Source organism: Dasypus novemcinctus, chromosome X (assembly GCF_030445035.2).
Source record: "Dasypus novemcinctus isolate mDasNov1 chromosome X, mDasNov1.1.hap2, whole genome shotgun sequence".
Classification (NCBI taxonomy): domain Eukaryota; kingdom Metazoa; phylum Chordata; class Mammalia; order Cingulata; family Dasypodidae; genus Dasypus; species Dasypus novemcinctus.
The window spans coordinates 76,785,125-76,804,620 of NC_080704.1; the positions used below are offsets into that span (position 1 = coordinate 76,785,125).

Genomic DNA, 19,496 nt, shown 5'->3' on the forward strand with positions numbered 1-19,496 from the left:
GAGGTGATGAGTTTTGCTTGGTTGTTTGTTATTATTATTATTGGAATAATGAAAGTGCTCTAAGAATGACTGAGTGACAAATGCACAAATATATGATTAAATCAAATACCATTGATTGTACACTTTGGATGGATTTATGCTTTATTTATATGTATAAAAATTGTATTTGTTAAAAAAAATCTGAATGAGTTGAACTAGGTGGTCTCCAAAGGACCTTCCACTTCTGACTTTTAAAAATATATATTTATTTATTCAATTTACTCTCTTGTTTTCTTTTTGTTCACTTCTTATTTCTTGAGTCAGCTGTAGAGGCTAGAGGAAAAAAAAGTTGGTGTATGCCTTTTGGAACTCTGGGGGATAAATATGCAGAGCTAAGCAAAACTTGTTTGTCTTACCTAGCCCTGCAGGGCTAAGGCCTTTGGATCCAAGGACCCAAGATCTGGTAAGGTAGAAGAGACATTTAGGCTCATGTAACTTGTCTGGGTGGTCAACTCCTTTCCTCTCAGCAGCCAGCCCCCTTGCCCAGGCAACTTGGCACATTCCCAAAGGGAGCTTCTTTTTCTCAGGCCTGGTTTTGGGATCTTAATTCCTGCTTCTACAAGTCCCTTTTCTGCTGGTAGTTAAAGCTTAGCTTCCAGTTTCCTTAGAAAGGAGTCAGTTTGTGGAAACTCATTTTTCAGTTATTGGGTTGTGCCTATTGCTGAAAAGCACATTTCAGCCAAGCAAAACCTATAGGCTATAGCCCCAGTGATTGGAAATAGGTTCCCATAGGAAAAGCAAAATTCTTAAATTGATTGAGTTAAATTTATATAAAAAGAAAAGTTAAGAGTTTAGTCAGGACTGCTGCAGGTATATGGTGGCCTGCTGGATTTAGCCTACTGGGTACTCATTTACTAATTTGTACAGGTCACCAGAGTTCTGTGAGCTGTATCTATAACTAGTACTCAATAACTCTTTGAAAAGTGGAGGAATGAATGAAATAATAGATGAACAAATGAAGAATCAATGCAAGGCTTGACAGAAAGCTTTCAACAAGACTATTCCTTTTCTATAGCACTTCATGGACCTGCTCCACCACTAGACACATCATTTTTCCTGGGCTCTACTTTCATGTAATCTCCTGATTCTCTTTTTTCCCTACTGCTAGAATTGTCTTCTTATTTAGTTTTGTTATTTGAAGGGTTTAATTTAACTTGGCTGCAGTATCACACCTTCTCATTAAACTGTATGGGCACATTTGGACAGGGAAAGGGTAATACCATCTAACATTTAATAGATTCAACTTGAAGATTGCAGGAAACTTTTTATTTCTTGGGTTTCTGAAAATGCAGAACAAGTTGGGTACCATGGTATAATGGAAAGAATGTGGGCTTTTCAATCAGGACAATCTTGGATTTGAATCCTGGCACTACCATTTCACTAGCTGGGTGACTTCAGGGGTGTTACTTCACTTCTCCAGGCCTCAACTTTGTTTATTTTTAAAACATTTAGGGAGATGGAAATTTACCTTGTAAAATTCTTCCTGAAGATTAAATAGCGTACACATATGTAATTCTACCTAGCATAGTGCCTGGTACATAGTAGGTTCTTAATACAAGGTAGCTATTTTCTTAATACTTTACATTTCTGTAGCATATTACATTGTAAAAAGCATTCTCCCATACCTTCTCTTATTCATCCTAATTCTATTTGATTTCTTTAGAATGTATATGTGTGTGTGTGTGTGTGTGTGTGTGTGTGTTTATTAGACATTGATCCCCTAAGACTCAATTTCAATGCAGAGTTTATCTTTAGGCACTGATGGTTCACCTTGGATCTAGGCGTTGAGGCATCCCATCCTTCCAGGAACCAGACTGTTTTGTAGCTTACTTTCCTTGGTTTTTACTCAGTAAGGGCTAAGCAGATAAGAGGGGTGCTTAAATTCTAACATTGGACTGTTTATTCAGCATTTCTTAGCCCTGGGCTGCCTCAGACAGTTTTCCTGAGTTAGTTTGAGGAAAGCATTAGAATTGGGGTAATTTGCACCTTTTGTTCAATATTTGGTGACCCTGAAACTGTTAAGGCAGGGTACTTCTCAATCCCTAGGCATATGCCTATGAGTCTGGCCCAGCTCAGAGGTGTGTGTGTGTGTGGGGGGGAGACATTTAAAGGCACTCTGCCGGGTGTTGGACTTGGTCCAGGGGTTAGGGCATTCGTCTACCACATGGGAGGTCTGTGGTTCAAACCCCAGGCCTCCTTGACCCATGTGGAGCTGGCCCATGCGCAGTGCTGATGCATGCAAGGAGTGCTGTGCCATGCAGGGGTGTCCCCCGCGTAGGGGAGCCCCACGTGCAAGGAGTGCGCCCCATAAGGAGAGCCGCCCAGTGCAAAAGAAAGTGCAGCCTGCCCAGGAATGGTGCCTTGCCGCATACACGGAGAGCTGACACAACAAGATGACGCAACAAAAAGAAACACAGATTCTCTTGCTGCTGGCAACAACAGAAGCAGACAAAGAAGAAGACGCAGTGAAGAGACACAGAGAACAGACAACCGGGGCGGGGGTTGGGGAGAGAAGTAAATAAATAAATAAATCTTAAAAAAAAAAAAGCACTCTGCCATTATACTGTTTTTGTGAAACACAGAGGTGTTTTTTTTAAAGGTATTGTAATTGTAGATTGTATTAATTCTTTGTTTTTTCCACTGTGTAACCCTAATACTTAGAACAATGCATGGCACATAGTAAGTACTACGTGAATGCTTGCTTAATAGATGGACTATTTAAGCCACCCAATGCCAACAGTACTCCTTCAATATAATCTAGTTGGGGGAGGAGCATGGAGCTGCAGGGAGTTTAGGAAAGTTATGGTAATTCTAGATTCTTCCATCCTGTCACATATTGCTTATCACAGAGCCAAGCTTAGAGCCCAGAAGCACCCAATTTCCTCTCCAGGGATCAGATCCATAGGAGTTATTCCCTAACTCTTATGATCAGGAAATGCTTATTATGGGACTAGTCAATAAACACTTTGGCAAGACCAATTAGACAAAGCATAAATGTGGTGAATAAATAAGAAAAAACATCCTAAGCTAAAGAGTCAGGTATTCTGACTGTGTGACCTCTCTGGACTTCAGTTTCCCTCTCTTTTAAGTAGGGCAAATGGACACTCTTCACCACACATAGTTGTTTGCAGGATGTGAGAACCTGTAAAGACACTGCCAAGGATTCTCTTAAATCCCTACTCTTACAAAACTGAACCTGTGATCTCACTGTGCTCCCGATGTGACATATAGCAATGGCTCTGTGGAATAGTCTATCTGTGTTTTCAGGCTACTTGGTGGCCCGAACAGTTGGGCTGACACACACATTGCAAGGGACACAGATGCAAATAGCATTCTATCTGCAACAAGGTTTTCTGTTTTTGAATGAAAAATTCTTCTCATGAAGTGAGTGCCTCCCCATATGTTCACTCGCCCATGAGTAGCCAAAGATTTTATTGTAAAAGGACAAATGAGTTTATATGGCTATGAGTCTCTAAAAAAGAGCCGGGAGGTTATCAGAGGGGTTGCCCTTATGCACACCTGAGCAGAGTCCCAGAGACAAAGTAGATACAACCCCAGGTATTGGTTCTTCTGAGGGCTAAAGAGACCCACAGGTTTTATGGTCATGGCAGATGGAGTTCAGTGCCATGTCAGTTGGCCCTTCTATGGAGTTGGTGTTTCTGTGTGATGGAGCTGGACTCAGATGTGATCTCTTTTCAGAAACCTTTCCTGTTACTTTACCAGAATTGTAGTTGGTGTTGGGGTTTAATATATACCCAGGGGATCTGAATCTCTGGACTGACCATACGACAGCCTCAACAGACTTCAGCTCCTACACTCCGGTTTATTGGACTTACCCCACTCAGCTAACATGGAGTTGAAGAAGGTCAACCACCACACCAGGGAGCCAAGAGCGCCTACAACTGAAAGCAGGAGGATTGCATCCAGCATCCATGTGGAATCTAAGTCCCCTCTTGACATAGATGTGGAGTGGACACAACCAATCCAAGGTCCACAGGAGGGAGAAATAGAATATGGATGAGAGTGGACTTACTGATATTCTATTCATCAACTATTGTGATTAGTAATTGAAGAAAATGTGGCATTGGTGTGGAGAATGTGGCCATGGTGGCTGCTGGGTGTGGGGAATGGGAGGAAGAGATGAGATGTGGAGGCATTTTCAGGACTTGGAGTTGTCCTGGATGTTGCTGCAGGGACAATTACCAGACATTGTAGGTCCTCCCATGGCCCACTGGATGGAATGTGGGAGAGTGTGGGCTATGATGTGGATCATTGACCATGAGGTGCAGCGATGCTCAGAGATGTATTCACCAAATGCAATGAATGTGTCATGATGATGGAGGAGAATGTTGCTATGGGGGAAGTAGTGGGGTGAGGGGGGTGGGGGGGTATATGGGGACCTCATATTTTTTTAATGTAATATTAAAAAAGTGAATAAAGAAAAAAAAGAAAGAATAGAAAAGAAATGCTAGAAATAAAAATTATTGTAACAGGAAAAAAAAAGATTTTATTGCAATAATGAATATTTCATGTTAATATTTTGCCATCTTGCTCCCTTACAGCAAGAAGAATTTTTATCACCTTCTCATGGCTTCATGGATTTCTGCAAACATTTCTATGCCCACCTGTAACTATAGCTATTTCCTCCAAGCAAGTAAGAGATGTGATGCTCTTCCTTCTTCTTCAGTGTGTGTTTTAATTTTTTTCCCCCAAATACTCTTGGAAGCCTTGCTTATATAATTATGCTCAGCATTTGTTTTATTCTGCTTTCCACCCAGAGCAGTCATCTTCTATCAAACCGAAAGTACTTCTGCCTTCAAAACCTGGCTTAAAATCCATTTTTGCAGGGAAGCAGATGTGACTCAATCGATTGGGCTCCCGCCTACCATATGGGAGGCCCTGGGTTTGCATCCCAGGGCCTCCTTGTGAAGGCAGGCTGGCCCGCACCCGCAGAGAGCTGACAGCTTGTGCCTGCGGAGAGCTGATGGCCCATGCCCATGGAGAGCTGATGACCTTTGCAACCACGGAGAGCTAGCACAGCAAGATGACACAAAAAAGGGAGACAAGCAGACACAGAAGAATGCACAGGGAATGGACTCAGAGAGCAGACAGCAAGCAAGTGGCAAGCGGGAGTGGGAATAAATAAATAAAATAAATCTTTTTTAAAAATTCATTTTTGCAGAGCCTTCAATCCATGAACAAAGATTTAGTAAGCACCTGCTCAAGGTAGGCCTTACGTGGGCTAAGACAGGATCCAGGCTTTTGAGGAGAAATGGCTATAAGCTGAGAAACACGAGACCCACACATGGGGTGGGAGAATAATTAGCAATTCTGAGTGGCATGTGCTGAGTGCCAAATGGGTTGTGTAGGCAATGAGTGATGTCATGGTGGAGAGCACTCTGGGCAGGCAGGGTCAGGAAAGGGAGCTTGAGCAGGGCCTTGAAAAATGTGCTGCCTTCAAATAGGCAAAAGGGAAGGAAAAAATATTGGAAAGGGGAGGCAACGGCAAAGAAGCAAGAATTGGACGTTTGTTCCTGGCTGAGGGCTGCAGTTATGCAGAGGCAAAGAAAGTTTGTCAAAGACTGAGGCACCATGGAGTAAGATTAGAGGGCCTTGAATGTTAAGCTAAGGAGTCGGGGTACTGGACTATAGTGAATGGGAAGCTGTTAAAGATTACTGTGCAGGGAAATGAAGATGGGATCCAGATTTAAGCACATTCATCTAATCATAGGATGCACAGAGACCTTAAAGTTGAACAAAAGGGTGGTGGCAGCAGCAGCCAAGTGGGAGGGAAAAGAAACCCTGACTTCCACCTGGTTTATCCCTCACTCACTCCAGGAATCTCAGTCTCTGTGTGTCTATCTCTGGTTGGGCAGGTTAGTATAGGGGAAAGGGAAGACGCCCTGTCACAGCTGGGATCTGGCAAAGAACATGGCTGTGAGACCCCACCCAGTCCCTTCTAAGAAAGCCAAAAAGACACCTCCAAGACCCTGGCCACAAGGTCCCATTTGTAAACTCTTTCCAGGATCATTGGGAAGTCTGGGATACCTCCAAACAAAAGGCCTCACCACTGGGACCATGAGAGCTAACAGGCTCCAATCAGAACAGCAAACACCTGGGGCCCCTCCCCATTATTAGGAAGAGGGAGGAGGAAAGGTCTTAGAAGACCAAACCTGAGGCTCCATGTGTGTGACTGATCCTGTAGCACACCCGCAATCCATGTCTCAGATTATGTTGTCTCCACTTTTATTCTCTGGTTTGGATGGACTTCAGAATGAAGAAACATGGCCTCTATACAATCAAACTTTATTTAGTCACAGCTCAGTATTAAACTCGAACCTGGTCAGGGCCATGATGAAAATGCCCCCTGATGTTGCTGCATGAGCCTAGCCAAGGCACAAACCTGGCTGAGGCATTGGTGGAAATGCCTTCAGTGTTATAGCTCAACCTGGGCCAAGGCACAAGCCTGGCTGAGACAGCGGTGGAAGCACACAGCTTGGTGTTGCAGCTCAACTTGCCACTCGATGTTTGTTGCTGCAGCTTGGCTCGTCATGCTTAGCTTGGTGTTGTGTCTCACAGCTCGGCATACTCTGCTCGGCTCGGCGGCTTGACTCAGTATTTGCTCAGCTTGCAGCTCGGTGTGCAGCTTGCCTTGGCATTTGTAGTTTGGCTTGGCATTTGCAGCTTGACTCAGCCTTCACAGCTCAACTTGGTGTTGCAGCTCAATGTTCCTCTGGCCAGAATGAAGATGGAATGTACACTCAGGGCTTCAGAGCCACTCTTGATATAGTCTAGCTGTGTGACTGCCCCTGGGAGTGGAGTCCCAGTTGCAACATTCTGTTCGGTCAATCACTGGTTCTGAGCAAGGGCACTGATTAGGGTTTGAAAATCAGATTAGCATATTATGTAAACAGGGTATCCTAACTAGGAGATGCTGATTGGCTGACTACAAGAGGTACTGATTAGCTTACTATTAATTAAAGCAATGGATTCTGTTGGTTGAAAATTGTCTTACCCTATTGGTTGACTCAGGATCCCTCTTCCTATTGGTTAGTTCAGGATCCCTCTGCTTAGGGGTCCCAGATTCAGTTACCTGTTCACTCCTTCAGTATACTTATATCTCTTTCCTTGTTTCTTAATAAACTCTTTACTCCCTTGCCTACCCTATGGTATTTCCTTAAGTTCTTTAATACAACATAGCCTAGAACCTAGAAGTCCACAACCCAGAGTGTTCTGCTAACACTAGGAAGCTGAAATTTGGGAAATTTTGAATCTATGTGCCAACAGCTAGGAGGTAAAGTTGAGAACAAAGAACATTTTACCTAGTCAGGCCTGGATTCAAATTCAGACTCTAGCACTTAGTAGCTATGTTAATTTGGGCCAGTCATTTAACCTCTCTGAGCCTCAATTTCCTCATTTGTGAAATGTGGATAATACATTATGCAAAAGATAATGAAAGAGGGAGCAGATGTGGCTCAAGCAGTTGAGTGCCCACCTCTCACATAGGGGGTTCCAGGTTCGGTTTCCAGTGCCTCCTGAAAAACAAAACAAAACAAAGCAAAACCAACAACACCGAACAACAAGCAAAACAAATGATAAAATCAACTCAGGGAAGCTGATGTGGCTCAGTGGTTGAAAGCTGGCTTCCCACATTGGAGGTCTGGGGTTCAATCCCTGGCCTCCAGTACCTAAAAAGAAAAAAGTTAATGAGAAAGGCTAATGCATAGGAAATAGAAGTTCAAAATATGTTCCTTTCCTTCCTTCCCTGCTCTTATAGTTAGCTGTGTGATAATGAGCATCACATTCTCTGGGGGGGGGGGGGGGCGGGGGTGGTGGGAGGTTGTGGCTAAGTAAAACAAGAGGTTTGTTCCTGCATGCTTTACTAGGCTGGAAGTAAAGTCCTTGCCTATCCAGTAACACCTCTGACCACTCTTCCTTTCTCCTTCCTAGGTCTACTAGGGGAGGAATTTATTCATTCCAGACACTGTTCTCCATCCAATAAATAAAGCAGTGAACAAAGACAAAAATCTCTACTCTCATAGAACTGATATTCTAATTGTAGCTGCAGATAAACAACAAACAAATATATATGTCAGATGGTGACAAATGCAAAGAAGAATACAGCAAAGTAAGGAAACAGAGAGAGATGGGAAATTGGTCAAGGAAAAGTTCTCTGATAAGGTGACATCTAAGTAGAGACCTGGAGGAAGTAAGAGAGAAGTCATGTGGCTATCTGAAAGAATAGTATTCCCTATAGAAGCAGTCACAAGTAAAACAACACTTAAGTGGGAGCATAGTTTGCTAGTTCATGGGACAGAAAAGAGGCCAGTGTGTCTGGAGCAGAATAAGCAAAAGGAGTGGCAGGGGAGGATGTCAGGGAGGTGGCCAGTGATCACATCATGTAGGGCTGAGGTGGGGAGTGATTGGAGGATTTGGAGCAGAGGAATGACAGGACCTGACTTACATTTTCATAGAATGCCTCTGACCGCAGGGGAGGGAATAGACTAGGTGGCAAGGTCAAAGCAGGGAGACATGGGAGAAAGCTAATTTAGTAATCTAGGTGAGAGAGCATGGGGACTTGGACTAGAGTGGTGACAGGGGAGGTGGTGAGAAGTGGTCAGGTTCTGGATATATTTTAAAACTAGAGATGGTGTTTGCTAAAAGTTTGGATGTGGGTGTTCAAGAAAGGTGATTCAAGGACTACCTCAAACTTTTTGGCCTGTGCAATAAGAGGATGGAGTTGCCATTTGCTGAGATGCAGATGACCAAGGGATGAACACATTTTTGGAGAAAGACAAGAGCTGAAACTCAGTTTTGGACTTGTTGAGTTTGAAATGTTTATTAGACATCCAAGTGGAAATGGAGAGGAAGAAGTTGGATAAATTAGTTAAGAGTTCACGGGAAAGTGGTGGGAAAAACAGGCATTTGGTAAGGGCAAAGTATGTAATGCTTTTCTATGTTTCTGTTGTGCTCTTGAGAATGTTTTCCCTTCTCATCTTTTTTTTTTTTTAAACATTGATTTATTTTTTCTTCCCCTCCCCTTCCACTCCCAAGCCCTGCTGTTTTGGCTGCCTGTGTCCATTCACTGTGTGATCTTCTGTATCTATTTCTCTTTTCATCTTCTCATCTTTCTCCTCTAGGATTCATTGGGATTCAATCCTGGGGAACTCTGATGTGGAGAGGAGTTCCCTGTCAACTGTACCACCTCAGTTCCTGGGTTCTTCTGTGCTTCCCCTTGACTCTCCCCTTCATCTCTCTTTTGTTGTGTCATCATCTTGCTGTGTGACTCACTTGCACAGGCACTGGCTCACTATGCAGACACTCATGCGGGCACTTGACTCGCCACATGGGGACTGGCTCGCCACGTGGGCACTGGCTCACCACATGGGCACTTGGCTCACCATGCAGGCACTTGGCTTGCCACACAGGCACTTAGATCGCCACATGGGTACTCATGTGGGCACTCAGCTCACCATGTGGGCACTTGGCTTACCGTGCAGGCACCCACATGGGCACTCACTTCTCATCTCCTTTTTTTTTTAAAGATTTATTTATTTATTTCTCTCTCCTTCCCCCACCCCAGTTGTCTGTTCTCTGTGTCTATTTGCTACATCTTCTTTGTCTGCTTCTGTTGTTGTCAGCGGCACGGGAATCTGTGTTTCGTTTTGTTGCATCATCTTGTGTCAGCTCTTTGTGTGTGTGGCGCCATTCCTGGGCAGGCTGCACTTTCTTTCGCGCTGTGCGGCTCTCCTTACGGGGCACACTCCTTGCACGTGGGGCTCCCCTACATGGGGACACCCCTGCGTGGCATGGCACTCCTTGCGCGCATCAGCACTGCACGTGGGCCAGCTCTGCCCAGGTCAAGGAGGCCCGGGGTTTGAACCATGGACTTCCCATGTGGTAGACGGATGCCCTAACCACTGGGCCAAGTCTGCTTCCTTCTCATCTCCTTTTGATGAAAGGCTCAGCAACCCCTGGACAGCATGGACTAACATTTACTGTGCATTTATTATGTGCCAGACACTTTGATATGTAACATCTCATTTAATCACAGCTCTCTTACATTGTCACCTCTCTTTTACAGGTGAGAAAATTGAGGATCTGCAAGGCAGGCAAAAAATCATTTGTCCTAGATAACACAGCTGATGAATGAACAAGCTGGGATTCATATCAGGATCTAAGTCCTAAGCCCACTTCCCCTCCAACTATCTTTCAACTTATAGCTAAGTGAGACAGAGAGCAAACTCCGTGATCTCCACATTGATTATTTGTTCTGTAGATTAACCAGAGCTAAGAAGGATTTTAAACCAGTTCCTTCCCAACTTTTTAGTATATTCCACTCAATTGGTGGGTCTTCCGGAGTTTGCCAACTTGTTGTTGTTGTTTTTTTAAAGATTTATTTATTTATTTTAATCCCCCCCCCCCCCCCCCCGTTGTCTGTTCTCTGTGTCTATTTGCCGCGCCTTGTTTCTTTTGTCCGCTTCTGTTGTCGTCAGCGGCATGTGAAGTGCGGGCGGCGCCATTCCTGGGCAGGCTGCACTTTCTTTCGCGCTGAACGGCTCTTCTTACGGGGCGCACTCGTTGCGTGTGGGGCTCCCCTACGCGGGGAACACCCCTGCGTGGCACTGCACTCCTTGCGCGCATCAGCACTGCACATGGGCCAGCTGCACACGGGTCAAGGAGGCCCGGGGTTTGAACCGCGGACCTCCCATGTGGTAGACGGACGCAATAACCACTGGGCCAAGTCCGTTTCCCGCCAACTTGTTTTTAATATTAGGTTCAGAAAAACAAAATGAGAAAGGGAAATTTGATGAGACAGAAAGGCCAGCGAGGTATTATAAACAAAGTATATCTGAATTTCTGGATTTACCCTTCTGGATTATCCACAGTAGCACAGATAAGAGAGTAATTGCACAACTGTCACTTGGTTCTATTTCCTTTGCAGTTTTCCAGAATATAGCTCTGCTCCACACACAGTGGATGCTTCTTAAGTGGTACTGACAGACATCCCTTGGCCAAGTTCTCTTTATTTTTTTGGAATTCTAGGTAGTCTAGGATACCATGGTGGATTTCATTCACCATTCATTTGACAAACTGTGTATGGAAGCACTTGGGATAAGAAAATGAAAAGAGTTCTTTCATGGTTATTCAAACGAGGAGCTTCACATTTTAGCATTGTGAAGGCCGTGTGAAAAAATTAAAAATACAATATGGTAAGTGGTATCATTGAGATATCCGGAGGGTACAATGAAAGCATTAAGAAAAATCTGTTTGGAGTGGGTTGTGAGGCCACACAAACACACACACAACTCACAATGGGAATTTGTGAGTTGATTCTTGAAGAATTTATCAGGTTTCCAAGATGGGGGCATTCCTGGCAAAGAAAACAGCTGTACAAAGGTGCAAGGGTGTGAGAAGGGACAGGATATTATTTGAGACTAGAGGAAGCAGGTGGTTTGGGGGTGACCGTGTGGAACTTAATTGTTCATGCTTGTCTCAAGGGGGTTGTTCTAGGTGAATGTAACCATATGGGAATGCAGTCCCAGCATTAGCGGGTCTTCTGATTTTTTTAGAGAAGCAGAGAATCTGGATTTTTAAATGTGAAATCTCTTGATATCTATATGCTGGCAACTAATTTTTTTAAACTCAGAAAGTGTTAGCCAAAACTGCCCCAAACCGAACACATCTTATTGCTGATTGTGGCCTTCAAGTTGCCATGTTGAAAGCCGTGCTTTGGGGATGGGGTACCTATGGAAATAAAGAAGCTAACTGAAGCAACACTTAAAATGACCATGTACATTCCTGACTGGATTGCCTTATTCCAACAATTCTGCTGCATACGAAGCCATATATTCTTTGTCTGGGAGCTGCTGAGTTGACCAAAGTGAGGACTCCAGACCGAATGCAACTCCCAAGGCTTTTGAGGCAATAATACAACCCAAAGTCTCAGTAGCTGTTAAAAGTTTGGTAGAACATGCCAAGCTGTGACCAGTATGGCTCCAAAGCACTAAGACTACCAGTACTATCACAGCCACCACCAACAGGAGGTAGCTGTCATTTATTCCCTTCTCATTTCAGGGGAATGATGGGCAGTCTCTTTGAACTGTGTATGTAGCAAAGTCAATATAGCCAGGGTTTACACTGATAATAAACGTCATATCTGTTAAAACACAACCCCCTCATTTTACAGTTGGGGATACTAAGGTCCCCAAAAGTACAGTGACTTACTCAGTGTGACACAGCAAATTTTTGTAGAGCTAGGTCTCCTGACTCCTAGTCTAGCATTCTTTCCAATAATCCTGGCCTATGATATGTTAGGTAGATCAGCCTGGCAGTTCCCCTAGCAGCTAGAATTCCTGGCCTGGACAAGCAGGACTTGAGAGGAGCTGTTACATGCCTTTAAAAACATCTAGATAATGGTGATATTCTTTGAAAACTATATATTTTATGGGTAAGGGTTAATGAAAATATGTTTGAAGCACTGAGACCTTTTACAAAATATCTGAAAGGAAAGTTGGCTGTGGATAATATATTGAAGGTCTATGACCTCTACTCTCTGAGCTGACTTCCTCACCATGTGATCTTGTTTTTGTTTTGTTGTTTTACTTTTGTTGTTTTTTCTTATACAGTCCCCCTATTTCTTCCTTCTTTCCCACCAGTCTAGGTCTTAGGTCTACCCATAAGCACCCCTGGGCATCGCTCAGCCTCCTTGGTAGTACTCAGGATGCTTGCTTCAAGTCCAAAAAACTCTTAATTATTCATTTGTCAATTAATAAAGTGGGAATGAGACTGCATGGTGACCAAGAAGCACACATTTCCTCTGCTACAGTCACTTAGCTCTATAATCTCAGATAATAATACTTGTCAATTGTGACTCTCGATTTAACTAATCTTTTCCAACCTTCTCTTCAGGATCCAGTGTTCTGACATTTGCCACTTCCCCCCTCCCCCCAACCCTTTTTTTGATTGGTGCAGCTGTTAAAGATGCTGCAGTTGCAGCAGTGTACATCTGGAATATTTGGCTGACTTGTTGAACTTCCCCCAGGGACTACTCTAGAGGAAGGAGGGTAGGGTAGGAGAAGCCAAAACAGTTGCCTGTAAATAGTGATGCCAACAGCGTGTGGCCATTCCGTGGACCACCCTTGTAAAAATACTCCTCATTCTGGCCCTCAGTTTTCCCAATTGCTCTTTGGAGGTACGTGTTCTGCAATCAAAACTGCTGCAGCAGCAGGAGAGAAACTATTCCGACTGTATTCTCTCCTACAGCACTTTCTACATAGGAAAAGAATCACTGTTTGTTGAATGAATTAATTAATATACTAAGATATCCTCGAAGACTGGTTTACCCTTCATGGGGCAATATCAATCCCTTCAGTCCTGCTTGGCACACATTGGCTTCCTAGTAAAATTTGACAGCGCCCCCAGATTCCCTCTTTGAGGGAGGCTGCCTGAGTTCCATCCCATTCCCACTCCCTTTGGCTCCCAGGCGCCCGGGTCTCCTTTTCTTCTGGTGCGCCATTGGATAGCAAACACAGCAGGCAAGATTTCATTCCAAACCCAGAATTGTTTTAATTAGCTTAACGTCTGCTAACCGCTTTGAAGATAGAAAGAAACAGACAAGTGCTGAATGATGTTCTTCACAACTTAAGTTAATTGCAAACATTTCTATTAATCCGAGTTTTTGTCTGTTTTTCTTTGCTCTACTTTCTCACCAAGGTTCCCCAATTCTTCTCTGCCTCCCCCTTCTTCCCTCTCTCCAGGATTGGCACTGTAGGGTTAAATTGAGGCGGAGTCTAGGGATTAACGACAGCGGCAATCACCAACTGGAATGGGGAGAGCGGAAAGAGCTGGGTGGGGCTGCCTGGCCAAGGCGAACCCACCCGCCCTCAGGCTCCGCCCGGTGACTTGAGGCCCTGGTGGAAAGGCCGGGGGCGGGGCGCCGAGGTTTGGCGGGCCGGGTGGTTGGGCGTCCCGGCAGCCGCTTGAAGGATGGGGCGGGGTCGGCCCGGGCCTCCTCCCTCCCTGCTTCGGCGGGCTGAGCGGCCCCCCTCTCCCGCTCCTCCTCCTCCCTTTCCCCCCCCCTCGGAGTGGAGCTGCACATGCGGCTGCTCCTTGCTCCGTCCCGCCCAGCCACCGTCGCGCTGAAACGGGTCCCTGCAGCCCCCAGCCGATGGCAGGACACTAGCTGCCTGTCAGGGGTCGTGAGCAGCTGAGGCGGACGCGGCGGCTCCCGGGCCTCACAGAGTGTGCGTCTTCGGAGGCCATGGGTGACCCAGAGGTAGAGCGTAGGGAACCCCTTCCCGCCGCAGCGCCGCGGGAGCGGGGGAGCCGGGACTGCGGCTGTCGCGGGGCCCCTGCTCGTGCAGGCGAAGGGAATAGCTGCCGGCTCTTCCTGGGTTTCTTTGGCCTCTCGCTTGTCCTCCACCTGCTGACGTTGTGCTGCTACCTAGAGCTGCGCTCCGAGTTGCGGCGGGAACGGGGAGCCGAGTCCCGCCTCGGCGGCCCCGGCAGTCCAGATATCTCTGGCACCCTCAGCGGCCCCGGTGACCTCGACCCTGACGGTCCCGTTGCCCGCCCCCTCGGACAGCCGCCACCTCACCAGCAGCTGCTGGAACCGAGAGAAACCACAGTCCCCCCCAGCTCCCAGGACGGGCACCAGGTGAGTCACCTCGTAGGGGCGGCGGCCCCCTCCCCTTGTGAGTAGGGCGGGGTCCCTTCACCGCCGGGAGGACTCTCCCACCTCGAGCCAAGTTAGAGGGCAGGACGGGGGGGAGGGGGGCGGCCGACCAGGGGAGGGGTTGCCCCCGGGCAGGTTGTCCTTGGTGCCTGGGGCCGGCTCACCCCAATCTCTTAGGACTCCTCGACCTGGAGCTCTGGTCCGCCCCCGCCGCCCGCAGCTTTGGCTACGGGCTGCCTGGGGAGAAGTTGGCAAAGCTCCCTACGCGGCGGCGGGGAGGAGGTGCCTGCGCTGCCCCTCCGGCGGACTAACGGCAGGCAGCTTGGCCCTTCGGGTCCTGGCGAGCTTCTCTGCCCGCAGTGCTTGTTTCTTCGTGTCCAGAGCTGATGCCAGCACTAGCAGGCTCTCCTTTGGCGTTGGAGCTATAAACTGTAAGCTGTACAGCTGTAAGAAACGCTGTACGCTGGTCGAAATAACTTTTTAAATCATTTTCAGCGCGGGGTCGTTGTGCGCTGACCGGAACGTGGGCTTGGTCACACTTACCTGCAATTTGAGACTGATTGTCCTCGGTAGTGAGGATCAGCGCCACTGAGGAATTCTGGTAGAAATATGCTGTCTTGCTAGACTACTTCTGAAGAGCAATTTTAAAAAAATCTATGGAAGTAAAACTCACCCTTTGCGTGCCGGTTCTGACTCTTTCGGGGGTGGGGTGGGAAGGATGGGCGCGAAGCCTCTTCAGTACTGCTAGCTTGAGAACAAGAATCTACTGATGGAATAATTACTCAGGAGCAGTCTCCTGAGAGCAGTCTTTATGGTGTTGGTGCCCTTGTTAGCAAACCATTAGCCCTGGTGTTTGTTTTCTGATTTTTCTGGCTTTTTATTCAAGCAAAATTTGTGCAGTAAAAGTAAGTATTGTCTTTGCCATGTTTTATCTTATGTATAAAACTTAGGGAAACCATCTAAGGATCCTTTGGAGGTGAGTAAGGAATAAGAGAGCAAGTTGTGCAAATTAAGTTCCTTGAGGTGAGGGACCCAGGCCTTCCTTATTTACTACCACCTCCACAGTCATTGTTATAACTCTGTAAACATTATTTGTGCTAATTTGACCACCATCCAAAGTTGTGCACTTGATAGAGGCATCACATTCATGATAAAACTATGTTAGAACTAGACACATTTTTTACATTATGCCTTGTGAAGTTGCCATGAGTCTGAAAATGTCTTGCTAGCACACTCCAATTTATATAACAGCTTATCAAAGAAGAGGATCAGCAGACATGCTTCTCATACTTAAAACTTTAAACTCTGTAGCTAAATGATAATTAACTAGGATTCTGGCTCCTTTATCCACCCTACTCCCACCCCACAATGCCCAGTAGAAATACTTAGCAGCTGGACAATGATACTCTGGAAAGATTAAGGAATTCGACTTCCTTAGTGAAATGGTGGACAAGCCTTTGTGGCATTCATAATGGATAGAGCCATGTTTATAGACTGAGGATTAGTGGAACAGCTGTTCTCGAGCTTCTGTGATGGCCTGGGACCATCGCAGGTCGATAATGGAGTTTGGTTGTTGCTGCCCTTTGTATGACCTTTCATATTGTTCTCTCTAGGTTTAAACACAACTTCCTATCTTCTGTCCTTCATTCTTTCTCTTTTAATGTTTTTGAGCAATAGAAGCAATCATACTGGCCCTTTACATTTGTTGAAACCAACTAGAGTCAGATTTTTAGAGTTGCTAGGGGCCATAATGAATCCAATTTGTTTGATACTATTGGAAAATATGTAGGCCCTGAGGGGGAAGTGACTTGACCGAGATCACACAACTAGGGTCAAAACTCAGTCCCCAATAGCATACTAACTTCTGGGGGAGCCCTTTTAAAGGTGGGAGTAGGGAGAAGTGGGCAGGTGGTAGAGATCCACATCAGAATTTTTACAAAGTAGCAGGCTCAGACGGGCACCATTTTTTCCTATTTCACCTACATTTTGACCAGACTAAATTTAACCATGTATCCCTTATTTCTTCCTGAACATAACGTTCAGAAGAATTGGAATATACTTTGAGAGAATTTTAGCCCACATTCACTTAAGTTTATTTTGAGAATATTAGCTATAGTGTATAAAAAATATGAAAAGTTGATTGACTATTAGAGTTAAACTGATACTGCCACATCTTGGGTAAAATTCTAGTGCCCTGGTGCACCCTCTGCTGGCTTTGCAGAGAAAGTTAATTGTAGTATCTGCTGACAGTCAAGATTCTACAGTTGTGCTGACAGACAGATTCTGATTCATAAATAAGGAAGTAAACAGCCTTGTGGGATTTGGCCACATAGGTCATATTTTTGTATTTTTGTTTTTCAACACAAACAGCTGCAGTTACAGCAACTCTTGCATGGAGAAGAAGAAAGATAAAAAATATGCACCCTTCTTTGGGCAGTACATTTAAGTTTCTTTGTCACCAGTTCATCTGCACAGAGTGAAGCCAGGCTGATGAGAATAAACTGTAGGAAGATCTCATGAGACTAAGTAGGAAAAACGGAGTAAGAGGCACATCACTGTGAATATGTATAAGGTCATACTTTTAAACAAAAGTAAACCCATCCATGCTTATGAGATGATGGGTTCTGGGCTCTCAGTTACTACTCAAGAAAGGGATCCAGAAATCACTGTAGATGTATGTATGATAGCCCTCAATCCACACATGGTCTCAGTCAAAGACTGAGAGGCTATCCCTTAATTTAAAAAGAAATTTAAACAGATACAGAAGGAAGTTAGGCCAGTCAGGATACATAGCAGAGAGATAAGCAAAGTTCTCCAAGGGAAATGTTAGGAAAGCCTCCCTAGTGGGGACACCATTTTTATTCCTGGTAATAAGTGAGAGGGTTACATTGGATCTTTTGGAATCATAACTGTCTCCTTCAGATGGAGCAGCTGAGTACCTGTAGACTTACCTGGATACTTGCTGGAGATGATCACAAGGCCTAAGAACATCTCACCAGTCTCTAAATTAGACAATTCACAATATAAGTGATAGAGTAAATAAAAGAAAAGAAAATCACTGTTGATTATTCTGGCCCAGTCATGATTTCAGTCCTCAAAGACCAGGAATGTGGTGGACATTATCAGGAAGGGTGTAGAAAAGAACAACAAAACCAAACCTTGGGAAGCAGATATGGCTCCAGTGACTGAGTTCCCTCCTACCACGAGAGGTCCCGGGTTTGGTTCCTAGTGTCTCCTGAAGAGAAGATGAGCAGACATAGAGGGCAGACAGTGAGCACAAACAAGGGGGGGGGGGGAGGGGAATAAATAAATAAAATAAATCTTAAATAAAAACAACCCAAACCCTTATCTTTCCCATGAAAAAGAGCAAGAATGGGTTTGCAGCCACAATCATTTAAGAAATTCTGGTGTCTGTATCTCAAAAAAAAAAAAAAAACCCAGGGAAGCAGACTTGGCCCAGTGGTTAGGGCATCCACCTACCATGTGGGAGGTCTGCGGTTCAAACCCCGGGCCTCCTTGACCCTTGTGGAGCTGGCCCATGTGCAGTGCTGATGCACGCAAGGAGTGCTGTGCCATGCAGGGGTGTCCCCCGCATAGGGGAGCCCCACGTGCAAGGAGTGCGCCCCATAAGGAGAGCCACCCAGTGCAAAAGAAAGTGCAGCCTGCCCAAGAATGGCATCGCACACACAGAGAGCTGACGCAACAAGATGACACAACAACAAAGAGACACAGATTCCCATGCCGCTGACAACAACAGCAGCTGACAAAGAAGACGCAGCAAATAGACACAGAGAACAGACAACTGGGGCGGGGGCAGGGGGAGGGGAGATAAATAAATAAATCTTTAAAAACAAAAACAAAAAACCAGCAGCTGAAAAAAGTTTCCAGAAACACAAATAAAATGAGTTTCTAGTTTTTTTCTCCCAGTCTGTTAAGATGTTGGGGGAGGGGTATGATCAAAGTCTACCAAACCATGGGAGAGAGGAATAAGGTTAGTGTATTGGTATAATTTAAGAACCCAGTTCAATAAATAAGAAGGTCTGCTATATGGCAGATACTGTATTAATATTAAATATTTTTCAATGCTTGAAAGTTTGTTTTTTGGTGGGGGGAAAATAATAGCATTCAATTTATTGCCCAAAGAGATGGTCTAAACTGAAACTCTTAAGGTTTAAGAAGCTTTTAGAAAAAAATATATGGGTAGACCAATAAAAGTTTATTCAGGAATATTGGGGATATTTGGGGTATGTTCCTAATTACTTGAGATAAGGTCATTGAAGCCAATCATAACTTTCCACAAAACATCTCTTGATATAACTAGGCAGACTATTAGTGTATCCACATTTGACACTACTTATGTTAAGGTCGATTGGTCAAGAAAATGATTCAAGGTGAGCATAATGAATAAATCCAAGGATTTTTTTAGGGGAGTGGAATCCAGATAAAATAGTTTTCTTCAGGTTTAAAGCTAGAGTTTTCAGTGTGACATTCAAGGCTTTGATCAACTGGCTCTGTATCTTGTCGTTCTCTTGTTGTTATGGCTGTTGTTTTAATAAATCTTGTCTTTATATTAGAGCCTGCATAAATCTGCCCTCTTTGAAAAAAAATTATCCCTGCCCCCATCGTTGTCTGCTCTGTGTCCATTTGCTGCGCATTCTTCTATGTCTGCTTGTCTTCTTTTTAGGTGGCACTGGGAACCGATCCTGGGACCTTCTGGAGTGGGAGAGAGGTGCTCAATCTCTTGAGCCACCTCAGATCCCTGGTCTGCTGTGTCTCTTAT

The 19,496-nt window shown here is 45.0% G+C and overlaps 1 protein-coding gene across 5 annotated transcripts in view; it reads left to right on the plus strand.

Moving 5' to 3' along the window:
• Window positions 1-13,888: 13,888 nt before the first annotated feature.
• The window catches only part of EDA (ectodysplasin A), a 491,324-nt gene continuing 485,716 nt past the window's right edge, over window positions 13,889-19,496 (plus strand). For 3 of the 5 annotated variants that reach the window (XM_058291375.1, XM_058291373.2, XM_058291374.2), the window contains exon 1: window positions 13,973-14,698. In XM_058291375.1, coding sequence (XP_058147358.1) covers window positions 14,303-14,698 — 396 coding nt within the window. In that variant the 5' untranslated portion in view covers window positions 13,973-14,302. Of the gene's footprint in view, window positions 14,699-19,496 lie in introns of all 5 variants that reach the window. The other 2 variants (XM_058291372.2, XM_058291371.1) reach the window with 2 other exon arrangements.